Source organism: Oncorhynchus nerka, linkage group LG22, assembly GCF_034236695.1.
Source record: "Oncorhynchus nerka isolate Pitt River linkage group LG22, Oner_Uvic_2.0, whole genome shotgun sequence".
Taxonomy (NCBI): Eukaryota; Metazoa; Chordata; class Actinopteri; order Salmoniformes; family Salmonidae; genus Oncorhynchus; species Oncorhynchus nerka.
In genome coordinates this window covers 42,138,067-42,159,682 of record NC_088417.1, presented here as the reverse complement: position 1 = coordinate 42,159,682, position 21,616 = coordinate 42,138,067, and the positions used below count along the sequence as shown (strand labels likewise).

Below are 21,616 nucleotides of genomic sequence, written 5' to 3'. Positions count from 1 at the left end.
TCGTTCCAGCCCGTTCTAATCCCTTGAGAGTTCTAAACCGGTGTGCTCTCTGTTTGTAGGGCAGGAGAGCTGGGTGCAGACCTTATGGCAGCAAAAACTGGAGCACTACCTCCCTGCTCCGGGGTGGCCAATGTGCAGGGAATCGTAGTGTTGAGACGAGGGTATACCCAAGCATGGTTTGGTAGAGGGTTGGGGCATAGAATGTATTGATATCCAGGGATACGGAACTGATCAGTTGGGGTCCTTGGCTGACGGGGAATGTTCCGTTTGCCGTGAATATACCCTGCCCAAGGTGTGGGAAGGACCAGGGAATAAGAGGCCTCCAGTCATGCCTGTGGAGCGCGATGTGGCCTATGGGCTAGATGAGGTTCCACGAGGCCGGGTAAAAGTGATGGATCACATATTCTGTCACCACTGCCGCCTTCAGTTTCTCCCACGACTTAGAGTGTACACCCAATGGGTAGGACAGGGTGGCACTGAGGGGCTTTTGAAAGGGCCCCAGGACTGTTCATGTCAGTGGGATCGGGCCCAACTGGGGAGATGTGACGAGTGCAGTGATCTAAAAAGGTCAGCCCTGCTAATCTCAGCCGGTGGTTTATGGTTACCAGGTTAGAAAATTAACAAGACTCTTTTTGAGCACAGGCTTGAGAGAAACTCAAAGGGAAGTGTATCCTAGTGGGCCAGGGGTCGTCAAAGTGGAGTGCTTGAACCCCTGTGCCAAAGGAGGGGTCACCCAATTGACTGACTGGATAGAGGCCATAAATGGCTGCTGGCCAGCAGTGAGAAATGTGTTTAAGGTAAATCAGATCCCCTTGGGATAGGAAAGGCTAGATAAGGGTCTATGGACCAGAAGGGAGTTTAGTCTGCTCCCCGTGGTTAATCAGGATATAGCTAAGGGTTTGAGGGTCCTATGGAAACTATACCATTGGAACCAGTTTATTAAGGAAATTATGATGGATTTCCAAATCCAGTAGGAAGAAAAGGGAATCGTACTACGCTGCGCTATGTCCTGACCAGATTAAATGGCTGGGGGAGTGGAGAAGCCCGGATATGGTGCAAGGAAGCTACCCTGACAGCATTCACAGAGGACCCGGTTAGACAGGGTGTGCTACAGGTTTTTTGGGGTCAGGCTGTCAGAGCGTCTGGCCCACTGGCGGGGAAGGAGCCCGTGCAGCTCGGGGTGAAACTCAGGACGGTCTATGTGCCGTTAAAGCGTTTCTACTCCCTTTCTACATTTGTGAGAGTGGTAGGGCCAGGAACTGGAACCGCCCTGGTAAAAAGACGCCCCTGAGCCAGCATCTACAAAGGGTAAAAATGGAGGTAAAAGGAAGCAAAGGAGATGGTGCCTTCCCACCATCTGGGCCCGAAGGAAAGCCAAGAAGGAAGTGGTGTAAACGATGGTATGAAGTGGGCTTTGCTCATGGTAGCTCTGTACACAATTGGGGTGCTTGGTTGGGAGCGGACACATGTTATGGTAGGAATAAGGCCGACTAGACGATTTAAGGGAACAGCGTACAATCCTGTTTGAAACCTATACGCTACCGATAATACAGTTGAAGTCAGAAGTTTACATACACCTTAGCCAAATACATTTAATCTCAGTTTTTCACAATTCCTGACATTTAATCCTAGTAACAATTCCCATTCTTAGAACGGTTAGGATCACCACTTTATTTTAATAATGTGAAATGTCAGAATAATAGTAGAGAGATATATTTCAGTTTTTATTTCGTTCATCACATTCCTTCCCAGTGGGTCAGAAGTTCAAATACACTCAATTAGTATTTGGTAGCATTGCCTTTAAACTGGGGCGGCAGGGTAGCCTAGTGGTTAGAGCGTTGGACTAAAGTTCAAACCCATGAGCTGACAAGGTACAAATCTGTCGTTCTGCCCCTGAACAGGCAGTTAACCCACTGTTCCTAGGGCGTCATTGAAAATAAGAATTTGTTCTTAACTGACTTGCCTGGTTAAATAAAGGTTTAAAAAAAATATATATATATATATATATAAAAATACAAAAAATTGTTTCACTTGGGTCAAACGTTTCAGGTAGCCTTCAACAAGCTTCCCAACAATAATTTGGGTGAATTTTGGCCCATTCCTCCTGACAGAGCTGGTGTAACTGAGTCCGGTTTGTAGGCCTCCTTGCTCGCACACGCTTTTTCAGTTCTGCCCACAAATTTTCTATAGGATTGAGGTCAAGGCCTTGTGATGGCCACTCCAATACCTTGACTTTGTTGTCCTTAAGCCATTTTGCCACAAATTTGGAAGTATGCTTGGGGTCATTGTCCATTTGGAAGACCCTCTTGTGACCAAGCTTTAACTTCCTGACTGATGTCTTGAGGTGTTGCTTCAATATATCCACATAATTTTCCTACCTCATGAAGCCATCTATTTTATGAAGTGCACCAGTCCCTCCTGCAGCCAAGCACCCCCACAACATGATGCTGCCACCCTCGTGCTTTATGGTTGGGATGGTGTCCTTCGTCTTGCAAGCGTCCCCCTTTTTCCTCCTTATGGCCAAACGGTTCTTTTTTTGTTTCATCAGTCCAGAGAACATTTCTCCAAAAAGTATGATCTTTGTCTCCATGTGCAGTTGCAAACTGTAGTCTGGCTTTTTTGTGGTGGTTTTGGAGCAGTGGCTTCTTCCTTGCTGAGTGGTCTTTCAGGTTATGTCGATATAGGACTCATTTTACAGTGGATATAGATACTTTTGTACCTGTTTCCTCAAACATCTTCACAAGGTCCTTCGCTGTTGTTCTGGGATTGATTTACACTTTTCGCACCAAAGTACGTCCATCTCTAGGAGACAGAACGCGTCTCCTTCCTGAGCGGTATGACGGCTGCGTGGTCCCATGGTGTTTATACTTGCGTACTATTGTTTGTACAGATGAACGTGGTACCTTCAGGCGTTTGGAAATTGCTCCCAAGGATGAACCAGACTTGTGGAGGTCTACAATTTTTTTTCTGAGGTCTTGGCTGATTTATTTGGATTTTCCCATGATGTCAAGCAAAGAGGCACTGAGTTTGAAGATAGGCCTTGAAATACATCCACAGGTACACCTCCAATTGACTCAAATTATGTCAATTAGCCTATCAGAAGCTTCTAAAGCCATGACATAATTTTCTGGAATTTTCCAAGCTGCTTAAAGGCACAGTCAACTTAGTGCATGTAAACTTCCGACCCATTGGTATTGTGATATAGTGAATTATAAGTGAAATAATCTGTCTTTAAACAATTGTTGGAAAAATTACATGTCTCATGCACAAAGTAGATGTCCTAACCGACTTGCCAAAACTATAGTTTGTTAATAAGAAATTTGTGGAGTGGTTGCAAAACAAGTTTTAATGACTCCAACCTAAGTGTATCTAAACTTCCGACTTCAACTGTTTGTGAATGGGGAAAATGCTGGGGCCCCAGAAGTTGTAGTAGGTTATTCAGGCATTGGAATATGACCAAAATATTGAATGTGTTCAATAAAGCAATGGGAAAGGAGTTGAACGACAGACCAACACCTCACGAGGCTTCTCCTCTCTAAGCTCAGACCTTGAAATTGAGATATCTTTCATTTGTTCTCAAAACAATGTCTGGGCGTACTGCCAAATTGCAGCTACTGATAGGTGTGATTTGTACAGTCAGCTACTTGCATGAACACAGAAATTGGTTTATAGAACAGTGCATAAATAGAACACATAAATTAGTTCTAAGTACAAACATTAAAATTCCCATTACAACCACATTAAACTAGATTATAGTTTAAAAGAATGGCCTGGCTGTCCGATGGTTCATAATGTACAGTATCCTCTTTACACAACGAGCGAGTCAGCGTTCCATGGGTCCTCAGGTACCCCAATTGGGGTCCCTTGATGCCCTTGCCATGTCACGAGTGTAAACGAGTGACGAATGGGGAGGGGTGATTAGAGGGGCCATAATAGCAATCTGCAGCACATGCCACTAGGTGGGTAAAGGACCTGCAGGGGGGGAACTTGGGACACTTAGGGCCATTGAATGTGTTACCATTGAGGCTAACAGGGGCCTTTGGATGACCTGAGGATAGGGAGGATGAGCAAGGTGTTATATGCTGATGGGTGGAAGGATATCGTATATGGTCAGGGTCCGATACGCCTAATCCCATCCTGAACATCCATTAGGGGCCAGAAGGGTGGAACCTGGTGCATGTGTCAGTCAGCGAAATAATGAGTAGAGGTGCTGGTGGGGGGTATAAGGATATAATACAGGCTCCTTGGCTAGTGAGGGCTCACAGGGTGCCCGCTGTGCTACAAGGAGAACATATGGAAAGGATGAGGGATCCAGGCTCCTCAGATGTACAGTAGGTGGAGTTCAGGGTCGTCCTCAGGGGTAATCATTTGGTAGTTTGAGTGAGGGTGGAAGTAGTGGTGGTGAGCCTCATGGAACCGGTAGACCTAGTGGGTCATAGTGATGACCAAGAGATACCGGAGCCGTGTCAAGCCCGAGCTACCGCTCCGGAGGTCAACCCCTCTCCAGGAGTTAAGGTATGGAGAGTATCAGATACCAGAAACAGGAGATGCATATGTATTATGTGCATGAGACATGAGGCAGGGGAAATGGCTACAAGGCTGAGTGGGAACCATGAGTTCCAGAAACAGGAGATGCATATGTATTATGTGCTCTCTGTTTAGAGAGACATGAGGCAGGGGAAATGGCTACAAGGCTGAGTGGGAACCATGAGTTCCATATTGGATGCTTTCGGGAGTGGCTGCACACCAGGTGTAGTTGTCCGGTGTGCCGAAACTCGACAAGGTATGACAGGTATGATCAGGGGTAATACAGAGGACCGCCTGGATGAGCGGTTCAAGGAGAGGTCCGTGGCATCTCTGAAAGCACCCTAGATCGAGCAAATTGGGCACTGCTAAGGTTGATCTAGAGGTCCTGTCAGGAAGAAGGTTATACGGGTCTCGTGGAGGCAGGGTGCCCAAATGGGACCATTGGGGGAACCAGGTAATGGAATACCAATGGATTGGCTCTGGCCTCCTGGTCTCTTCCTAGGAAGGTTGCCTGGTGGAAAGACAGGATGAGCACTGTATTATGGGACCTGAGCTGGTCCGTTAGAGTGGACCCCGGGAACAAGACAAGGGGTGTGAGAGGGCGCCACAGGTCTGAGTAGGTATTTGTTAGCTAATGTGTACTCGAGGGGGGGCAGGAATGTGGATAGGTTCCTGTGATTCTAACTAATCTGAGAAAGTGAGAGGTTTTAGTCTAATTTAGATGTTTTTAAATTACAGGTAATGTGGAGGTGTGGTGAAAATAGTTTACCGTAGGAAAATAAGGGAATTTAGGCCTAAGCCACCTACCCGGCTGGGAAAGAGAAGTGGAGACCACCCGCACCTCTTGGGAGCCATTAAGGCCCTGGACCTTGGGAGAGGTTAAATGTATTAAAGCAACTGACTGGATACACAAACAGGGAAAGTTTATCAATATGCTAACAATGGTCTTTGTCCCTATAGGCCTGCTGTGGAATGCCATTATCTATGGTTGATGTGAAGGGTTTGTGGCGAGCACTCGTGGGTGTAAAACTAATATTTATTTAATAATAACATGTTGCCAAGCGGAGAAAGTGTATTCACCACTCAAGTTCCCCTGGTATTATAGCACTAAGAGAGCCTGATGAACTTCGGGCCGCCCTACCTCTGAGCTGGATGTCCCGATGGGTGGTTTTTGGAAAAGGTTTCTCCCACCTCAGCTGTCGGCCACCAACTGCTAAGCAAGTACCGCGATTGGTATCAGTGGGTCGCTGGGATCGGGACTGGGCTGGAAGTGCAACACACGTAGGCTAGCTCATTAATCACAAGGGAGAGGTGTGAGTTGGGCATGACGATATTTAACCATATCATGAAAGCAACAATCAAAGTCTAGGAAGGGGAACGTAATGGTCGGTCAGCTGATAGAGATGAGTCTTCAGGCCTGCTTAAAAGCCCCAACAGTTGAACAGCACAGAGATGATCAGGAAGGGAGTTCCATAGGTGTGGTGTGTGGGAGGAAAAGGCACGGCCCCCCCTTGTCCTGGGGGCATGTAGGAGTTTGGCGCGGCTTGAACATAGGGTACATGGAAGTTCATAGGGGTAGTGTAGGTGGGTCCGATGCCATATAGGGCTTTGTAGACGAGGATGAGAATTGTATAGTAAATTCTTTGAGGAACAAGTAGCCAATGGAGATCAGCAAGGATGGGGGTGATGAACTTTTTAGTTTGTGTCAGTATCCTTGCAGCACTGTTTTGGATGAGCTGTAGTTTATGAATTGAACTTGGATTATAATTATAATTATTGAAGAATTAAAGGATGAGAATATTAAAGCGGTACCCAATTGGGAAGACGAGCTGCAAATAGTAATATCCCAAGTGGGAGGATATATCTAGAAGCAGGTTCAAGACGACCAACTCTCTACTATGAAGGGAATACTCTTAGAAAGTAAAAGTAACTCTTATAATGCAATCAAAGTACAACCATGACATCACACCAAGCTCAAATTAAATTGTAATGGTCACATACACATATTTAGCAGATGTTATTGTGGGTGTAGCGAAGTGCTTGTGTTCCTAGCTCCAACAGTGCAGTAGTATCTAACAGTGCAGTAGTGTCTAAAAACGATTCACAACAATACACACACATCTAAAAGTAAAAGAAGGGAATTAAGAAATATATAAATATTAGATTGAGCAGTGGTTGTAGTAGCATTGATGAAAATACAGAAGAATAGAATACAGTATATACATATGAGATTAGTAAAGCAGTATGTAAACATTATTTAAACATTTATTAAGGTGGCCAGTGATTCCAAGTCTATGTACAGTACCAGTCAAAAGTTTGGACACACCTACTCCGACCTCAACCCAATTGAGATGGTTTGGGATGAGTTGGATCGCAGAGTGAAGGAAAAGAGCCAACAAGTGCTCAGGATATGTGGGAACTCCTTCAAGACTGTTGGAAAAGCATTCCAGGTGAAGCTGGTTGAGATAATGCAAAGAGTGTGCAAAGCTGTCATCAAGGCAAAGGGTGGCTACTTTGAATAATATATCAAATATATTTTGATTTGTTTAATACTTTTTTTGGTTACTACATGATTCCATATGTGTTATTTCATAGTTTTGATGTCTTCTCTATTATTCTACAATGTAAAAAAAAAAAAAAAACATTTGAGTATGTGTGTCCAAACTTTTGACTGGTACTGTATATAAAATAATGCCTAGCCAGTGTTAAGGAGCCAAGTCTGTACATTTAAGGTCTAACCCAACCCTGATTTATGTTGTTTTTCCATGGATAAGTAGTCATGCCTGTCGCTGTGAATATATCTTTATTATTGTTGTCAGAGGGAGTTTATTTTTCAATACATTTTGAGTTCTTTCTGTTTTTGGCTGAACTGATTAGCAATTATAAACACAGATGAGTCTGCCCTGGTCTCTCTCTGACTGTATTTTTATCTCTATTCCTATCTGTCTGTTGGTCTGTCTCTTTCTGTCTGTCTCTCTGTCCATCCTCTCTATCTCCCCCCTCTCAATCTCTCGCTCTCTCACTCTCTTTCTCCTCTATATCCTCACTTAATCACATCAGTATCTGACTGAGTTACCTGAGCTAACATGACATGAGCAACCTGACAATGCAGTATCTTAATCTCTCTCTCTGGTATGGTTGTGTTCCACAGAGAACCATGAGCACTGTGGAGGAGGACTCGGACCACATGATACCATGAAGAGAAGCCTGCAGGTCCTGCGCCGCCAGCTGCTGAGTGAGTAGACAAGACTGGGTCCTCATACTAACTGAGATAGAATACAGTCAAATAATATACTGTACATTAGTGAGACTCATAGCACAGTGAGATAAATACAGATCAATACTAGTGTCTCAATCCACCGCATCCGCCCATGTAACACTTCCGCATCTGCGGTGAAAGGTGACAGAACTATAGCGGTGTTTGTCAGACCATGAGACATCCCCACAAAATCGTCTGTAGCGTCCGAACGGTTTAGCCTACAAAACTATTATGACCCTTCTATGGGACAATGAGACTCTCAAGAACATGTACATATCAGTTTTGCTCTAGGACGCCCACAGGCCTCACAAGACTCATCTGAAAGTCCCCCCGGTACCGGTCCATTTTTTGTATGGAAGTACATATGGAGTCTGTTTAGTTAAATATGTGTAAAAAAATATATCATAATGTTTCCTAACTTTCTATGATAGTCCCAAAAACTAAATCTAAAATGGTGTCTATCTGTTGTTCCATGTAGTGAATCTGTTATTCAATGGGTTTGTATGAGCTAATAGCAGTAAGGCCCAATTTTTTTTAAATCAAATGTTTTAATTTTATTTTTTTTATTCTTCAAGAGTTCTTAAAATTCAAAATCAAATAGCAAAATGATCCTTGGTATGACCTTCTTAAAACAATTCTACATAGCTTAGTAGTACCCCCTCCCCCCACATTAGTTTGTTCCTTAAAATCCTTAAGAATCTATTGACACACCCGTGCGTTAAACTAAGTAACATAATTTTAAAAATCCCCATCAAAATCCGTCAGTTAAAGCATGGGCATCCACCTATGTCAGCTTTCCGGCTCTGCAGTGAACGGTGGCAGAGCTACAGCGGTGTTGGTCAGACCGTGAGACATCCCAAAAATCAAGATGATGGTGTTCTCCGTTTTGATCTACGACCCCCACAAGTGTCACAGGACTCGTCTGAAGTTGGTAACGCTGATGTGCCAGATTCTGTCTGTAGTGTCCGACCCATTTGAGCTACAAACTAATGTGTCCCCACTATGGAAAGGGGAGACTGCGTTTTTGCTCTACGACCCTTACAAGTGTCAAAGGACTCGTCTGAAAGTAACCCATATAAACAAATGGAAGTAGGTAGGTAGTTTTGTGCCAACAAAAATAATGGGTTGAATGTGTCCAGAAAAACAAAAAAATTCAATGAGCTTTCTTATGCCTCCTAGTTATAGGACAGACATTTCAAAACCTTATTCCTTATGATAAATTTTTTCCATTTATGAATGTTTTATTCAATGATTTTCTATGGGCTATAGTAGTAAAGGACAAATTCAATATTTTATCAAATTATTTTTTTTAAAGTATAATTTGATAGCTGAAGGGGTCCTAAAATTCTAAATTAAATAGCTAAATGGTCCATGGTATGAACATCTTAGAACAATTCCATATGTTCAGTGGCAATTTTAGCATGTACAGTTGAAGTCGGAAGTTTACATACACCTTAGCCAAATACATTTAAACTCAATTTTTCACAATTCCTGACATTTAATCCTAGTAAAAATTCCCTGTTTTAGGTCAGTTAGGATCACCACTTTATTTTAAGAATGTGAAATGTCAGAATATTTGTAGAGCGAATTATTTATTTCAGCTTTTATTTATTTCATCACATTCCCAGTGGGTAAGAAGTTTACATGCGCTCAGTTAGCATTTGGAAGCATTGCCTTTAAATGGTTTAACTTGGGTCAAACGTTTCGGGTAGCCTTCCACATGCTTTCCACAATAAGTTGGGTGAATTTTGGCCCATTCCTCCTGACAGAGCTGGTGTAACTGAGTCAGGGTTTTAGGCCTCCCTGCTCACACACACTTTTTCAGTTCTGCCCACATGTTTTCTATAGGATTGAGGTCATGGCTTTGTGATGGCCACCCCAACCTTGACTTTGTTGTCCTTAAGTCATTTTGCCACAACTTTGGAAGTATGCTTGGGGTCATTGTCCATTTGGAAGACCCATTTGCGACCAAGCTTTGAGATGTTTTGAGATGTTGCTTCAATATATCCACATCATTTTTCTCACTCATGATGCCATATATTTTGTGAAGTGCACCAGTCCCTCCTTTAGCCAAGCACCCCCACAACATGAGATGGTGTTCTTCGGCTTGCAAGCCTCCCCCTTTTTCCTCCAAACATAACGATGTTCATTATGGCCAAACGGTTCTATTTTTGTTTCATCAGACCAGACATTTCTCCAAAAAGTACGATCTTTTTCCCCATGTGCAGTTGCAAACCGTAGCCTGGCTTTCTTATGGGGGTTTTGGAGCAGTGGCTTCTTCCTTGTTGAGCGGCCAATCGGGTTATTTATTTCACCTTTATTTAACCAGGTAGGCAAGTTGAGAACAAGTTCTCATTTACAGTTGCGACCTGGCCAAGATAATGCAAAGCAGTTCGACACATACAACAACACAAAGTTACACATGGATTAAAACAAACATACAGTCAATAATACAGTAGAAACAAGTCTATATACGATGTGAGCAAATGAGGTGAGATAAGGGAGTTAAAGGCAAAAGTGGTGGCAAAGTAAATACAAATACACCCCATGGTGGCAAAGTAAATATAATATAGCAAGTAAAACACTGGAATGGTATATTTGCAGTGGAAGAATGTGCAAAGTAGAAATAAAAATATAGGGGTGCAAAATAAATAAATAAATACAGTAGGGAAAGAGGTGGTTGTTTGGGCTAAATTATAGATGGGCTATGTACAGGTCCAGTAATCTGTGAGCTGCTCTGACAGCTGGTGCTTAAAGCTAGTGAGGGAGATAAGTGTTTCCAGTTGCAGCGATCGGTTGAAGAGCATGCATTTAGTTTTACTTGTATTTAAGAGCAATTGGAGGCCACGGAAGGAGAGTTGTAATGGCATTGAAGCTTGCCTAGAGGGTTGTTAACACAGTGTCCAAAGAAGGGCCAGAAGTATACAGAATGGTGTCGCCTGCGTAGAGGTGGATCAGAGACTCACGAGCAGCAAGAGCGACATCATTGATGTTTACAGAGAAGAGAGTCGGTCCAAGAATTGAACCCTGTGGCACCCCCTTAGAGACTGCCAGAGGTCCGGACAACAGACCCTCCGATTTGACACACTGAACTCAATCAGAGAAGTAGTTGGTGACCCAGGCGAGGCAATCATTTGAGAAACCAAGGCTCTCCAGTCTGCCGATGAGGATGTGGTGATTGACAGAGTCGAAAGCCTTGGCCAGATCAATGAATACGGCTGCAGAGTAATGTTTCTTATCGATGGCGGTTAAGATATCGTTTAGAACCTTGAGCATGGCTGAGGTGCACCCATGACCAGCTCTGAAACCAGATTGCATAGCAGAGAGGGTATGGTGAGATTCGAAATGGTCGGTAATCTGTCAATATAGGACTTGTTTTACTGTGGGTATAGATACTTTTGTATCTGTTTCCTCCAGCATCTTCACAAGGTCCTTTGCTGTTGTTCTGGGATTGATTTGGACTTTTCTCACAAAGTACGTTCATCTCTAGGAGACAGAACGCGTCTCCTTCCTCAGCAGTATGATGGCTGAGTGGTCCCATGGTGTTTATACTTGCGTACTATTGTTTGTACAGATGAACGTGGTACCTTCAGGCGTTTGGAAATTGCTCCCAAGGATGAACCAGACTTATGGAGGTCTATAATCTTTTTTTTCTGAGGTCTTGGCTGATTTCTTATGATTTTCCTATGATGTCAAGCAAAGAGGCACTGAGTTTGAAGGTAGGTCTTGAAATACACTGCTCAAAAAAATAAAGGCAACACTTAAACAACACAATGTAACTCAAAGTCAATCACACTTCTGTGAAATCAAAATGTCCACTTAGGAAGCAACACTGATTGACAATAAATTTCACATGCTGTTGTGCAAATGGAATAGACAACAGGTGGAAATTATAGGCAATTAGCAAGACACCCCCAATAAAGGAGTGGTTCTGCAGGTGGTGACCACAGACCACTTCTCAGTTCCTATGCTTCCTGGCTGATGTTTTGGTCACTTTTGAATGCTGGTGGTGCTTTCACTCTAGTGGTAGCATGAGACAGAGTCTACAACCCACACAAGTGGCTCAGGTAGTGCAGCTCATCCAGGATGGCACATCAATGCGAGCTGTGGCAAGAAGCTTTGCTGTGTCTGTCAGCGTAGTGTCCAGAGCATGGAGGCGCTACCAGGAGACAGGCCAGTACATCAGGAGACGTGGAGGAGGCCGTAGGAGGGCAACAACCCAGCAGCAGGACCGCTACCTCCGCCTTTGTGCAAGGAGGAGTAGGAGGAGCACTGCCAGAGCCCTGCAAAATGACCTCCAGCAGGCCACAAATGTGCATGTCTCTGCTCAAACGGTCAGAAACATACTCCATGGGGGTGGTATGAGGGCCCGATGTCCACAGGTGGGGGTTGTGCTTTACAGCCCAACACCGTGCAGGACGTTTGGCATTTGCCAGAGAACACAGAGAAGATTGGCCAATTCGCCACTGGCGCCCTGTGCTCTTCACAGATGAAAGCAGGTTCACACTGAGCACATGTGACAGATGTGACAGAGTCTGGAGGTGCCGTGGAGAACGTTCTGCTGCCTGCAACATCCTCCAGCATGACCGGTTTGGCGGTGGGTCAGTCATGGTGTGGGGTGGCATTTCTTTGGGGGGCCACACAGCCCTCCATGTGCTCGCCAGAGGTAGCCTGACTGCCATTAGGTACCGAGATGAGATCCTCAGACCCCTTGTGAGACCATATGCTGGTGCGGTTGGCCCTGGGTTCCTCCTAATGCCAGACAATGCTAGACCTCATGTGGCTGGAGTGTGTCAGCAGTTCCTGCAAGAGGTAGGCATTGATGCCATGGACTGGCCCGCCCGTTCCCCAGACCTGAATCCAATTGAGCACATCTGGGAAATCATGTCTCGCTCCATCCACCAACGCCACGTTGCACCACAGACTGTCCAGGATGCTTTAGTCCAGGTCTAGGAGGAGATCCCTCAGGAGACCATCCACCAACACATCAGGAGCATGCCCAGGCGTTGTAGGAAGGTCAAACAGGCACGTGGAGGCCACACACACTACTGAGCCTCATTTTGACTTGTTTTAAGGACATTACATCAAAGTTGGATCAGCCTGTAGTGTGGTTTTCCACTTTAATTTTGAGTGTGACTCCAAATCCAGACCTCCATGGGTTGATAAATTTGATTTCCATTGACAATTTTTGTGTGATTTTGTTGTCAGCACAATCAACTATGTAAAGAAAAAAGTATTTAATAAGAATATTTCATTCATTCAGATCTAGGATGTGTTATTTTAGTGTTCCCTTTATTTTTTGAGCAGTGTACATCCACAGGTACACCTCCAATTGACTCAAATTATGTCAATTAGCCTATCAGAAGCTTCTAAAGCCATGACATTATTTTCTGGAATTTTCCAAGCTGTTTAAAGGCACAGTCAACTTAAGTTAACTTCTGACCCACTGGAATTGTGATATAGTGAATTATAAGTGAAAAAATCTGTCTCAACAATTGTTGGAAAAATTACTTGTGTCATACACAAAGTAGATGTCCTAACCGACTTGCTAAAACTATAGTTTGTTAACAAGACATGCGTGGAGTGGTTGAAAAACGAGTTTAATGACTCCAACCTAAGTGTATGTAAACTTCCGACTTCAACTGTACATCTTGGTTGGACAAACAAAACAAATTGATGCACTACACAATACAACACTAAACAATAAGTTAATTGCAATATACTGATAACAACCGGTACCCACAAACTGTTAGGGCCTACATAGGTCCCAACACCTTACCACTGCTACACCTGGCTATCAGCGGAGCCTTGTCTGGCAGCGAAACAGTACATTCAGCCTCATTTACTGCCTTTTAAAAAAACATAGCCGATGTGGCTGACTTGCTTAAACAAATGTGGTTTCTACTGACAGTTGAGATGTACAAACTATGGCATAAGGGGACGACGAGTGGATAAGAGGCAATCCATAATTTCGATTAAGACATTAATGAGCGAGCTAGGACGGATATAGTCAATATAACTATTTGTTCAGCACTTTTTAAATGTACAGCTTCAGAATTCAGAATATCGTCCGTTCTTACAGTATTCTCCATGTACACCAAGTCAGAACCATAGGATAAGTGAAGGGGGCATATACGCAGACAATGAAAGCTCTTACAATATTTGATAATTACATTACTCTTAACAGGCTATAAGCTACATGTGCACCGCCAAAAGGGGAAAAGGGACCAACTTATTAGGGTGAGGCACATGGGCTACTAACAGCTTTCTACACTACATACACTTATGTATACTGTAGCTAAGAAAGTAATACTATCTCCCTGGCATAATACATCATTTATGCAGCAGCATACAAGACATGTCTGGACTCACCACAGGAAGGTGCCTTCGTGGGCAAATTTTGTCATCAAAGTCTGGCATTCTCTGGATTTATATGGTGCTTTCAAGACTGGGAACTCTGGGGAAGAAAAAAAAGGTTGAATCAGGATGTCAGTGATCTTCACGTTGGAGCTCTAGAGTTGTATGACTGTTCAAAACATATTTTCCCGGTCGGAGCTCGTTTTTCCCCCAAGTTTCCAGTTGTCTTGAACTCACTGAAGTCTGATTTCCCAGTTCCAGGTATCCAGTTGTTTTGAGCGTGGCAATGGTCATGCTGGGTTGACATCATGGCCAATGTTAAATATTTATCATTTTAAGCTTGGAAAGAGACCCTTAAATTTAGACCTGGGATTTCATACACCCACTACTGAATAGCAGGCTAGTGATTGCTTTGCAATGCTTGCAGTTAGCCACTGATTTCTCTTCATTATTTCTCTTCATATGACAAGGATTAAAAAGGATTTGCCAGTAGATTGTCAACTTGATTCATGATGATGACTGCTAGTTAAGATTTTGAAAATATCAGTCCAATCAAAGCTACTGTAGATATACCGGGATTTGACTCTCTACCCTTAGATTTGGCAGTGACGTAGTGTCCCCATGAGTGACAGAACACTGACCCAATCACGGCGCAACTAGAGAACATTACCAAGCCCTACACTCTGTATTTCCACTGGCTGCCCCACCACCACAGAATGCACTGAGCTAGGCTGAATCACCTGCATTTTGGAGCTCCCTTACTCAAGAAAGCAAAAAAGTGACCATATGCAGCTTTATAAACTCAAAAATATATATTTTTTAATTACATTGTTTGCAAACTGATATGTGACACGTATTAATGCCAAAATAACATGCAAAACAGGCATCCCCAATTATATTTGAATGTATTTATTTTATAATTTTGGGGGGGATTAAAGGCTCAAAACAGGTGGGGCTCCACAGTCCAGTAAAACAGAGTACACAGCTAAAGTGAGAGCACCATAACAGTGCCGATAACAGCTATAAAGCACAGTCTTGGACGATTCCAGGTAGAGAGAGAACAGTTTTGTATTTGCAGTGTGTTACTCGTCCATATCAACCTCTGTGTTCCATAATCATATCATACAGTATGCTGTTAGCCTGTTTAACATTCTAAGCATATTAGTGGGGCCAGGGGGGAGCTGTTGTGAGTGTCTGGCAGGTGTCCAGAACAGAATGTGGAACATGGGGTCAGGCTGAGCCACTGACTGTAATACAGCTGAGAAGAGGGGAATAATGGAACCATTAGAAAGGAAACTCATCATTCTGTGGCTCAGAAATGTGTCACGAACCGGCTCAAAGCCCGTAACAAAGGGAGACAACGTGGAGATAAGGAGTAGCAAAATATGTATTTATTAACTAAAGCAACTAAGTATAATATACAATGGTGTGTGTAATCAGTAATCAGTAGTGTAAGTGAGTGTTTTGCATGCATGAATGTGATAATGCAGGGTGATGAAAGGTGCCAAAGCAAACAAACAAACAAACAAACGGCCACCAAGAACCACAACACAATCTACAAAGGGTGTCTGCATGGAGAGAGTCTCCTCCATGAATGGGGAAGTGGTGTATTTATCCTGGGAGACACCGGGCCCAGGTGTTTCCCATGTAGCTGACGACCCTCCCAACTCCGCCCACCAGCATCCTAATAAGGAAATAACAGAGAGAATACGGCAGACAGAGTGGGAGGGTCGTCACAAATGTAGGATATGTGAAATCGTATCCCCAATAAAACATTTACTGGATAGAAATTAATTTAGTTAATTGAACAATCCTCAAAAAAAAATAATTACACTTACAAAATCAAATCAAATTGTATTTGTCACATGCGCCGAATACAACAGTGTAGACAGTGAAATGCTTACAAGCCCTAAACCAACAATGCGTTAAGAAGTTTTAAGAAAGAAAGGTGTCAAGTAAAAAATAGAAAATAAAAGTAACAAATAATTCAACAGCAGCGGCAAAATAACAATAGTGAGGTTATATACAAAGTCAATGTGCGGGGGCACCGGTTAGTCGAGGTAATTGAAGTAATATGTACATGTAGGTAGAGTTAAAGTGACTATGCATAGATGATAAACAGAGTAGCAGCAGCATAAAAGGGTGGTCTGGGTAGCCCTTTGATTAGCTGTTCAGGAGTCTTATGGCTTGGGGGTAGAAGCTGTTAAGAAGCCTTTTGAACCTAGACTTGGCGCTCCGGTACCACTTGCTGTGCGGTAGTAGAGAGAACAATCCATAGGCCTTCCTCTGACACACGCCTGGTATAGAGGTCTTGGATGGCAGGAAGCTTGGCCCCAGTGATGTACTGGGCCGTACGTACTAGAGGTCGACCGATTAATCGGAATGGCCAATTAATTAGGGCCGATTTCAAGTTTTCATAACAATCGGAAATTGGTATTTTTGGACACCGATTTGGCCAATTGTTTATTTTTTTACACCTTTATTTATTAACTATGACAGACAAAATTAGAAGAAAAAAATCCAGAAAATCACATTGTAGGATTTTTTAATGAATTTATTTGCAAATTATGGTGGAAAATAAGTATTTGGTCCATAACAAAAGTTTATCTCAATACTTTGTTATATACCCTTTGTTGTCAATGACAGAGGTCAAAAGTTTTCTGTAAGTCTTCACAAGGTTTTCACACACTGTTGCTGGTATTTTGGCCCATTCCTCCATGCAGATCTCCTCTAGAGCAGTGATGTTTTGGGGCTGTTGCTGGGCAACACAGACTTTCAACTCCCTCCAAAAATGATCTATGGGGTTGAGATCTGGAGACTGGCTAGGCCACTCCAGGACCTTGAAATGCTTCTTACAAAGCCACTCCTTCGTTTCCCGGGCATTTGTTTGGGATCATTGTGATGCTGAAAGACCCAGCCACGTTTCATCTTCAATGCCCTTGCTGATGGAAGGTTTTCACTCAAAATCTCACGATACATGGCCCCATTCATTCTTCCCTTTACACGGATCAGTCGTCCCGGCCCCTTTGCAGAAAAACAGCCCCAAAACATGATGTTTCCAAATCAAATCAAATCAAATTTATTTATATAGCCCTTCATACATCAGCTGATATCTCAAAGTGCTGTACAGAAATCCACCCTCATGCTTCACAGTAGGTATGGTGTTCTGTGGATGCAACTCAGCATTCTTTGTCCTCCAAACACGACGAGTTGAGTTTTTACCAAAAAGTTATATTTTGGTTTCATCTGACCATATGACATTCTCCCAATCTTCTTCTGGATCATCCAAATGCTCTCTAGCAAACTTCAGACGGACCTGGACATGTACTGGTTTAAGCAGGGGGACACGTCTGGCACTGCAGGATTTGAGTCCCTGGCGGCATAGTGTGTTACTGATGGTAGGCTTTGTTACTTTGGTCCCAGCTCTCTGCAGGTCATTCACTAGGTCCCCCCGTGTGTTTCTGGGACTTTTGCTCACCGTTCTTGTGATCATTTTGACCCCACGGGGTGAGATCTTGCGTGGAGACCCAGATCGAGGGAGATTATCAGTGGTCTTGTATGTCTTCAATTTCCTAATAATTGCTCCCACAGTTGAATTCTTTAAACCAAGCTGCTTACCTATTGCAGATTCAGTCTTCCCAGCCTGGTGCAGGTCTACAATTTTGTTTCTGGTGTCCTTTGACAGCTCTTTGGTCTTGGCCATAGTGGAGTTTGGAGTGTGACTGTTTGAGGTTGTGGACAGGTGTCTTTTATACTGATAACAAGTTCCAAACAGGTGCCATTAATACAGGTAACGAGTGGAGGACAGAGGAGCCTCTTAAAGAAGAAGTTACAGGTCTGTGAGAGACAGAAATCTTGCTTGTTTGTCGGTGACCAAATACTTATTTTCCACCATAATTTGCAAATAAATTCATAAAAAATCCTACAATGTGATTTTCTGGATTTTTTTTCTCATTTTGTCTGTCATAGTTGAAGTGTACCTATGATGAAAATTACAGGCCTCTCTCATCTTTTTAAGTAGGAGAACTTGCACAATTTGTGGCTGACTAAATACTTTTTTGCCCCACTGTATACATTTTTAAACCTGTATATTTTGCTAAAAGAATTCCAGGTTAGCAGGCAATATTAACCAGGTGAAATTGTGTCACTTCTCTTGCATTCATTGCAAACAGAGTCAGTGTATAGCAACAGTTTGGGCCGCCTAATTTGCCAGAATTTTACGTAATTATGACATAACATTGAAGGTTGTGCAATGTAACAGAAATGTTTAGACTAATGTATGCCACCCGTTAGGTAAAATACGGAACGGTTCCGTATTTCAATGAAAGAATAAATGTCTTGTTTTCGAGATGATAGTTTCCGGATTCTACCATATTAATGACCTAAGGCTCGAATTTCTGTGTGTTATTATGTTATAATTAAGTCAATGACTTGATAGAGCAGTCTGACTGAGCGATGGAAGGAAGGCACCAGCAGGCTCGTAAGCATTCATTCAAACAGCACTTTCATGTGTTTTGCCAGCAGCTCTTCGTTGTGCTTCAAGCATTGCACTGTTTATGACTTCAAGCCTACCAACTCCCGAGATTAGGCTGGTGCAACCGATGTGAAATGGCTAGCTAGTTAGCGGGGTGCGCGCTAATAGCGTTTCAAATGTCACCCGCTCTGAGACTTGAAGTGGTTGTTCCCCTTGCAGAGGGGTTGGTAACGCTGCTTCAAGGGTGGCTGTTGCCGATGTGTTCCTGGTTCGAGCCCAGGTAGGGGCGAGGAGAGGGACGGAAGTTATACTGTTACACTGGCAATACTAAAGTGCCTATAAGAACATCCAGTAGTCAAAGGTATATGAAATACAAATGGTATAGAGAAAAATAGTCCTATAATTCCTATAATAACTACAACCTAAAACTCCTTACCTGGGAATATTGAGTTATTTTTTTAAATTTCACTTCACGTATTTGGACTATTTTGTGAATGTCCGTTACATGAAATCAAAATCTATTTAAATTACAGGTTGTAATGCAACAAAATAGGAAAACGCCAAGGGGGATGAATAATGTTGCAAGGCACTGTACCTACCCTTACCACCTGGGGGCGGACCGTCAGGAAGTCCAGGATCAAGTTGCAGAGGGAGGTGTTCAGTCCCAGGATTCTTAGCTTAGTGATGAGCTTTGAGGGAACTATGGTGTTGAACGCTGAGCTGTAGTCAATGAATGGCATTCTCACATACTGTGGCAAGAAAAAGTATGTGAACACTGGAAATACCTGGATTTCTGCATAAATTGGTTATAACAATAGACAAACACAGTCTGCTTATACTAATAACACACAAACAATTATACGTTTTCATGTCTTTATTGAACACACCTTGTAAACATTCACAGTGCAGGGTGGGAAAAGTATGTGAACCCTTGGATTTAATAACTGGTTGACCCTCCTTTGGTAGTTATAACCTCAACCAAACATTTTCTGTAGTTGCGGATCAGACCTGCACAACGGTCAGGAGGAATTTTGGCAGGCCACCTTGGTGTTCTTGCTTGAAACATGTTGGTATTACAGACTCGTTAGCACTCGTTAGCACAGGAAGTTTCTCTCTTCTCTTCCCATTATTACCTTTGGTCACACGCCTCCTTTCCTATGGTTTTCTCTTCTGGTCTCATTTCTTCTCTGTTCTCTCTAACCTTCCATGTCTGTCTAGCTCAACTTGGATGTCTGTACAGGCCCGCCTGACGCTACAGGGAAGACTCCTCATTTATTTTAAGAAAATGTTTTTTTGCCCTCTTTCCTCAATCCAATTCCTTCCAAATAAGCCAATTCCTTTCAAGTATGCCTCAAGTGCAAATTGCATTGTAAAGTCATCTCATAAAATGCTTATCTGTGAGAGCGTTTAGTGTAAGGTGGGAATGATTGCACGCTATGAGAAATCACCCTAATCTGAGTTGCAGGGTCGCACTTCTCGCCTCTTCGTAGGGGTCTATTATGGCAAATGATTATGCTTGTAAGACCGTCATAACACCGCTGTAATGTTGTGAATAACTTATTTCATTTAGTGAGAGAGCTGGCGGTCTACTTTATGGCATTGTTTTTCACAGCCCTCGTGGCTCAGTGTTCTCCCCAGAGCTCGGAAAACTTCCTGGTTTATGTCTGCCCTTCCTGTCACAGCCCCAATCAACCAGGCAACGAGTGTCCCGCTAAATCATTATCCCAGAAGCCCTCTCAATCCTCCTCGTCTCTCATTCCTCATTCTAACTTTCAATATTAAGTTCTGACACCATGGACATGGGTTCTGGGATAAACATGTCCGTGTTGAAAGTGGGGCAGGAACCTAATATGACGAGCATTGCAGAGCATTCAAACAGGAAGATATTATCCCACTGTGTGAAAGGATGCATCCCACTGTGTGATAGGATGCATACCAAATAGGCCCCTCGGATCAATTTCCAACAACAACAAAAACAGTCGGTCTCAACTTCATATGGAGAGTTAGAATAAAAGAATACACAAGGTGCAATTTATACATTTGGTTGTACATCAGCACAACTGACAATCACTCAGTTAGCCCATGTCAGCTAACATTTTTTTAATTGGTAAGTTAGTCCAGCCACCTATCTTGTAGTAATCATGGTCAAATTACCGACCGCGGGGCCCCCATTGATTTTGCTAGTCACTCTCACTCACTCAGATATCATATTTAAAACGCCAAACATTTCTCTCCACCCAATGGCAATATGAGTAGAATTGCTGGAAAGCCATACATTTCAAGTTTGTTAAACAGCTTACAGGAACGAATTTACAAAATGTAGACCCATCCCATCTTAACTTAACCCTGTTTGCAGTCCACATTGTTCTAAGTAAATGCATGGCTTCAATGTGGAAATATACTGTATTCATAGCATTCGCACTGATATAGGGGCTAGTCCTACTGTAAATTGCAATATGACTGAGCATGGACATGCCACAGGTTGTCAATAAGCAAGATAAAATCCTAAAAAAATTGAGTGAATAATTGGAATCAAATTCTAAACAAAACTAAAAAAACTATGTCTAAATACACTTACAGGCACCATAATGTCTCCCTGTGGGCATATAATATTAAAACAACGCAGACTATGGAGGGTTTTATGTGCATCCAAAGTTTTCACAGTAGCTGGACAAAGAGCCAATATAAAGAGAAAGGGAGAATGTCCACTCACCGTTATACCTGCTCCCAAATATGTTTTGTATACATATTGTAACCATCTTACAGATTGCATTCACACTGCTCCAGAAGTTGCATTGTATGCGAGCCACGGACATTCTCACCATAATACCAGGACATTGTTAATCATTCTAATAAGTTTGGCTTTATTCAAATTCTATGAAAAACGAGCAATCTTACTTTTTTTTTAACAACAATTAATAAATACATGTAAAATGTAATGATATAAAATTGCTAGGATAAAAAAAGACAACGCATTGCTGTTTAACCAGCTTTCATTA

The 21,616-nt window shown here is 42.8% G+C and overlaps 1 protein-coding gene across 2 annotated transcripts in view; it reads left to right on the top strand.

Moving 5' to 3' along the window:
* LOC115105196 (transmembrane protein 108-like) overlaps positions 1-21,616 on the top strand; it is a 100,884-nt gene that overhangs the window by 43,491 nt on the left and 35,777 nt on the right. For both annotated transcript variants that reach the window (XM_029626923.2, XM_065007164.1), the window contains exon 2: positions 7,679-7,762. In XM_029626923.2, the coding sequence (XP_029482783.1) occupies positions 7,723-7,762 (40 nt within the window). In that variant the 5' untranslated portion in view covers positions 7,679-7,722. The remainder of the gene's footprint in view (positions 1-7,678; positions 7,763-21,616) is intronic.